The sequence below is a fragment of the Pelodiscus sinensis genome, chromosome 13 (genome assembly GCF_052426305.1).
Source record: "Pelodiscus sinensis isolate ZL-2025 chromosome 13, ASM5242630v1, whole genome shotgun sequence".
Lineage (NCBI taxonomy): Eukaryota > Metazoa > Chordata > Testudines > Trionychidae > Pelodiscus > Pelodiscus sinensis.
In genome coordinates this window covers 1,174,144-1,180,143 of record NC_143064.1, presented here as the reverse complement: position 1 = coordinate 1,180,143, position 6,000 = coordinate 1,174,144, and the positions used below count along the sequence as shown (strand labels likewise).

At 55.5% G+C, this 6,000-nt stretch overlaps 1 protein-coding gene across 2 annotated transcripts in view; it reads left to right on the top strand.

Annotated features, from left to right (window-relative positions):
- Positions 1 to 449: 449 nt before the first annotated feature.
- The window catches only part of FOXO4 (forkhead box O4), a 54,540-nt gene continuing 48,989 nt past the window's right edge, over positions 450 to 6,000 (top strand). Inside the window, exon 1 of one of the 2 annotated variants that reach the window (XM_075917667.2) lies at positions 450 to 918. In XM_075917667.2, the coding sequence (XP_075773782.1) occupies positions 586 to 918 (333 nt within the window). In that variant the 5' untranslated portion in view covers positions 450 to 585. The remainder of the gene's footprint in view (positions 919 to 6,000) is intronic. The other variant, XM_075917666.2, reaches the window with a different exon arrangement.

Below are 6,000 nucleotides of genomic sequence, written 5' to 3'. Positions count from 1 at the left end.
CTCGGCTGCACCCCGCAGCGCGCGTGCGAGCGCCGGGCCGTGCTCTGCGCCCCAGCAGGGCGGGGGAGGCCCCAGCCAGCACGAAGCAGGGTTGGGGGGGGGGGGGCTGGCGCGAGCGGACGCTGCTGTACTCGGCTGGCCCAATCAGGGACGTGGCGTGGGACGGGACACGTGGGCCTGGCTCTGGGGGAGGGGTGCTGCTTGGCGTTCGGCTTGTTATGTAAGGGCACCGCCGCAGGCTGCTGTCGCGGGGCCTGTCGGGAATCGTAGTTCCCCGGGCGTCCCGTCTGCCACGCAGCCGTTCTGCTCCCGGCCACGCTCCAGCGCACGCGCGGGCTGACGGGAAACGGAGTCCCCGGGCCGACCCGGCTCGCCGGGAGCGGCGCTCGCGGGCGGCTGCCGGACTCGGCCTCCCAGCATGCCCCGCGCGCGCAGGCGCAGTGCCTCCGGAGCGCTGGTAAACAGAGCCGTGAGGCCGCGGCGGCTCAGGCCGCGACAAAGGGGCGACGCGGGGCGGCGTGTGGTGCGCGGCGGCCGCCGCCGAGGCGGGATGCGGGCCCCGGCGCGGCGCTGAGGCGGCGGCCCATGGCGGCGGCGGAGCCGGGCCCCGGCCCGGACATCGACCCGGACTTCGAGCCGCAGAGCCGGCCGCGCTCCTGCACCTGGCCCCTGCCCCGGCCCGAGCAGGAGCCGGCGGGGCCCGGGCGGGCCGAGGGGGCGCGGGGGCCCGGCGCGGCGCGCAAGGGCGGCTCCCGGCGCAACGCCTGGGGGAACCAGTCGTACGCCGAGCTCATCAGCCAGGCCATCGAGAGCGCCCCCGAGCAGCGCCTCACGCTGGCGCAGATCTACGAGTGGATGGTGCGCTGCGTGCCCTACTTCAAGGACAAGGGCGACAGCAACAGCTCGGCCGGCTGGAAGGTGAGGGCCCCCTCCCGGCCCCCGCCCCCCCGGCCCCCGCCCCGCCCCCGGCCCCCGGCGCGTCCTGGCCCGGCCCCCGCCCCCCCGGCCCCCTGGCCCGCCCCCCGCCCCCCCCCGGCCCCCGAGCGCGCCCCGCCCCGGCCCCCCGGCGCGTCCTGCCCCCCGCCCGCGCCCCCCCCGCCCCCCCGAGCGCGCCCCGCCCCGCCCCCCCGGCCCCCGAGCGCGCCCCCCCCGGCCCCCTGCCCCGCCCCGGCCCCCGCCCCTTGCCCCCCCGGCCCCCGAGCGCCCCCGCCCCGCCTGACCCCGAGCGCCCCCCGGCCCCCGAGCGGCCCCCTGCCCCCCCTGCCCCCCCGGCCCCCGGCGCGTCCTGCCCCCCCCCAGCGCGCCCTGCCCCCCCCCCCAGCGCGCCCTGCCCCCGCCCTGCCCCGCAGCCCCCGGCGCGCCCTGCCCTCGCCCTGCCCCGCAGCCCCCGGCGTGTCCTGCACCCTAGCGCGCTCTGCCCCGCCGGCTGGGCACTCTGCCTCGCTTCCCTGGCATGCCCTGCCATGCCCCGCTGGATGGGCGTCCGCCGCTCTGCCGGGAGCCCCCGGGGAGCTAAAGGTCGGCGCCAGCCGCCCCGCCTCCCCTGGGCGAGCGCATCCTCAGACAGAAGCGTGGCGCTGCGTGTACCAACACCCCTCCACACGCGCATCCCGGCTAGGATAGCCTGCACGCACTTCCCCAGCCGTGCGGCTTCTTTTGCCGCTTGTATTCCTCAAACCTCCCCTTCGTATCTGCGGTATTTGTGCAGGGCTTTTGTAGTCTGCTGGGAGACCTTGGGTAAATCACTGACCTCCCTGTCTCTCCGTTTCCCCCGTTTGTAAACTTGAAATTGTGTTACTGAACTTTATAAAGTGCCTTGCTCTGCAGACAAAAAGTGCTAATAAGAACTTGATATTTTTCTTCTTATTTGTTACAAGTCTAGAAATCAGGCAGCTAGCTATTTTGGTTCCTTTTACCATCAGTCTTGTCATTCTTCTCTGTGCTGGATCAGCCTGTTGCTTCTTGTCAGTATTTAGAGTATAAATGCTTTAGTGTAGGGATCCTCTACTGTGTATATACAGTTTAATAAAAGGGACCCCAATTCTGATGGGGGCCAGCAAGGGCTCCTGTAATACAAATCACTTTGTCATAGCATTTGGCTGGATGTGGTTTTGATGGCTTTGTGAAGATGGTACAGTTTGTGTGGGTCTCCGTTGAATGCACCAGATTGCTTTTGGACTCCACCAGAAGGCTTTGTGAAGGAGATGGGGACTGGCCTTTGTGCCCATCTCTGATCCAGCTGGTTTCTGCATTTTCAAGAAAGGCTGCTCTTTGCTCCCTTTGTGTTCTGAAAGATGTCCAGGAAAAGAGTTGGCTTGTTAAGCGACTTTTTTGCTCCACTACTGTGTAAGATGAAGCATCATTAGAATTGCTTTTAAATACAAGGCTGCAGTTCTTTGTCTCCCAGCTTCTCTGAAGCTCAGTATGAATAACTTATAACACATATTCCTGGCTTTCAAGAATTTCTCCCTTTAGAAATGGTGCTGATTCATGGATATGCCTGTATAGTGATGAGTTTCGTGACCTAGACAAAAGTAAAAGGACATTGTTTAAAAAAACCTCATATTGCTTTGGAAATAGAAAAGGCGGATACTTAAGTAACACAAAGTATTGGGAATCTATAGGTATCAGGCTGGTCTTCTGTGCTAGTGTGTTCAGACTAATACATTCCAATGAGGAACTGATATCGGAGGGATAATCTTGGTAAACTTTGTGCAGAGCTACTTCTGTTGTTTTAGTGCTGGGGTCCCAGACTGCACTTGAGGTGTTAACTTGTTGCATGTATCACCTTTCCCTGACAATTAATTTCAGAATAGGGTATCTTTTTGCTGGTATTGTGTTTATGGTTTCTTTCAAATTGGCATTTTCTGTAGTTGTATTTATCACTTTAATATTGCTCTAGTATTCAAAGGCCTAGTTAGGATTATGGCTTCTTATGTCAGATGCTGTACAAACATAGTGACTGTCTGTTCCCAAAATACTATGGTTTCAAGACAAAACATGGACCTATGGAGGGCAGTGAGATATAACATGAGCAAAGCGAATGTGGGGATGAGGCTCTCATCTCTGCCCTAGGACCGCAGATCTAAAACAATACTGTACCCACCCTCAAAGTCCAACAAAACTTGCCATGATAGACACACTAGGAATAAGGGAACCTGTGAGAATTTTGCCATGGTGCGAGCCAGTCAGTGCTGCCCTTAATAAATGTGCTTGCCTACACTGGGGATAGGCATCTTCAAAATACGGAGAGAGATAGGAGTCCTATTGCATAACAGATGCTGCTCCCACTGGCTGTGACTAGCAGCCAATGAGAGCGAAGGGGAGAGGTTGTGCCTGCAAGCCCCTGTTGATTAAAGCCCAGTGGCTTTAATCTGTATTAGTTACATTTACAGATACTTGTAGGAGCCTGCACATACCACTGCTCTGCACAGAAAGAGTTTGTCCCTTTTCCACCTGTGTGCCAGCCAGCTGACTGAAGATCTTTTGAGAGGGCAAGTAATCAGATTATAGTTCAGCTACTCTTCTGTTGGTTTTTTTTTTAAAATACTAGCTGAATCCTGTTAGTCAGCAGTTGTCTTGAACCGTTTACTAGAATGTGTTGCTTTACAACAGCTGTAAATACCTATTTTCCAGTAGGTCTGCTTGTCTCACCTGAAGGGAATTCTACCAGGCCCCCATGTTAGAGGTAGGCTGTCCCCTGTGCTGCAGTGGTTCATCTGTGATTATTTTGGAAAACAAGTTAGTAATGTTGGATCAGTGTTCTCTGTGCTGTCTGTTGGGGAATGTCTGTCTCTAATCTCTAGGCCATGACCAGCAAGATCTCAGAAGGAACTGAGTCCCAATAGTGAGGTTCTTTTCTTGACCTTTGACTAATTGCAAAAGAGACGGGCCTGTGTTGTGAAGTCTTTGGCCCACTGCGTCAAACTCTACATCAAACATATCAGACTGGTTGGCGGGATGAGCTGGCATAGGCACTCCAACCCCCTGATGAGTCTGAGCCTCTGCACCCCGTCGGGTGGCTGGAGCATGAGTTCCTGCTTGCTGATGTGGAGGGAAGCAGTGGGGAGCTGGTACTAAAGTCCCTGTGTGGCTGGCTCTGCCTGGCGGGGGAAGAAGTGGTTCTGGGTGCTGCCGTTCTTCCCAGGACTCTGTTGGAGGAATGGAAGCTCAGAGGCTTGCAGACACAACCCCCCGCCCCCCCCTTCGCTCTCATTGGCTGGAAATCACAGCCAGTGAGGGCAGCACGGGGTGGCATTGAGCTACCTGTGACCCCCCTCTCTAGGAGCTATGCCAGGTAAGTGCCTCAATCCCCTGCCTCCTCCTGGTCACGCAGAGCCCACACCCCCAGTTCCCTCCTGCATTCTGCCTCCTGTCCCTACCCCATTCCTGTACCCATCTCCTGGTCAGACCCCTCCACTCTCTCTTGCACAAACCTCCTATCCACACTCCCATCCCCAGTCTGCTCCCTGGCACCCCCTCCTGCACAGTGAACCCACTCTAGAGCCTGAGGGGTCCCACAAAATCTGCTAGCCCCGGGTCCCCATAAGAGTGCATCTGGCCTTAGATAGGGATATGAATGACTAGTTGACTATCTGATGAGCAGATGCTTATCGGGTAGTTGACACACTAGTTGACTAGTCGCTCCCTTCCCCTCCCCCCCTCCCCCACCGCTGCCTCCAACAGAAAGACGCAGCAAGGGAGGAAGTAGGAGGTGCTTCAAAGTGGCAGTGCCATGTGGAGCCTGGGGCCAGACCTTGGGCTTCATGCGGCACTGTCACTTTGAAAGGCCATGTGGAGTCCAGGCCTAGCTGACTCCCCCGCGGACCCCAGGCTCCATGTGGTGCTGCCACTTTGAAAAGCCACAGGGAGCACAGGGCCAGCGGAGGACTGCTTGAGTCCCCTGCTGGCCCTGTGCTTCCTGCAGCGCTTTCACCTTTGAAGTGTAGCAAAAGCCCTTATCGACTAATTGAATAATCGATGCAATTTGCGTAGCTGATTTAATCTAAGTTTAACATCCCTAGCCTTGGGGAGAAGCCCTGAGCCTCAGGCCCCTCCCCATATAGCCTGAGTTGCATGAGTGTCTCTCCTGGGTTTTTTTTCCCTTCTCACTTGTATGTGGGCCCTGACTGCATGTTCCCCGCCGCTGGTTTATAGTTACTCTATAACTGTATTGAGAGTAGGTTCTAAAAATATTTCCATGTAAAATAACAGGTTCTGGGGAGGTTGGAGAGTTTAATGTGAAATAGCAATTTCAGATATTTGTTTTCATATGGTGTTTGACTTAAAGGAAGAGTAGTCAGAATGTGGTAAGGCAGAGACAGGGATCCTTGTGTGACACATGAAGGGAATGGATTGTTCTGATGGGGGAATAAGCAGAGGTCTTTCTGCTGCTCTGTAATTGCTGCTCTTCTCTCAAGCTTATTTGCAGACTTTTAGGTAGTGCTGCTCAGCTTGCAGCCTCGCAGTCTGTAAATCAGTTGATTCAGGATGGCTTTTTGTTTTATGACCTTCAGCAGTGGCAGAACAGGAACTTCTTGGGGGATATTGTGCTTAACCATGATAAAACTTTATCATCTTTCATTGTTAATTCATAATTCCTTCATAGCTTTTCTACTTCAATGTACAATGGTGTGAAATTCTAAATCTTGCAGACTGAGAATGTCAGTGAATTTGAGATTTTGGGGAGCAGAGGTAGTATTCTTTATGCTTTAAAAGGAGAGAGATTAATTTTCTGGATGTGCAGTTTGCTTTTTCTCTGGAACCATCTAATTTTGAAGTTAAGAATTTAACTCCAATTAAAAAGATGGAAATATTTCAGCAGTGTGTTTCTCTCCCTAGACTTCTTTATAATCCCCTCCTTTGCACTTTGCAAGCTGCTCTCTGAGTCGGGATAAATCTTTCTGGCTTTCAGACTACTCGGGGTTAAGGTAGTTGGGTAAAGCTAGGCTTTATTTAGTAGTACTCTAAGCGCCCTTAAGGAAATCCATGCCACATGTC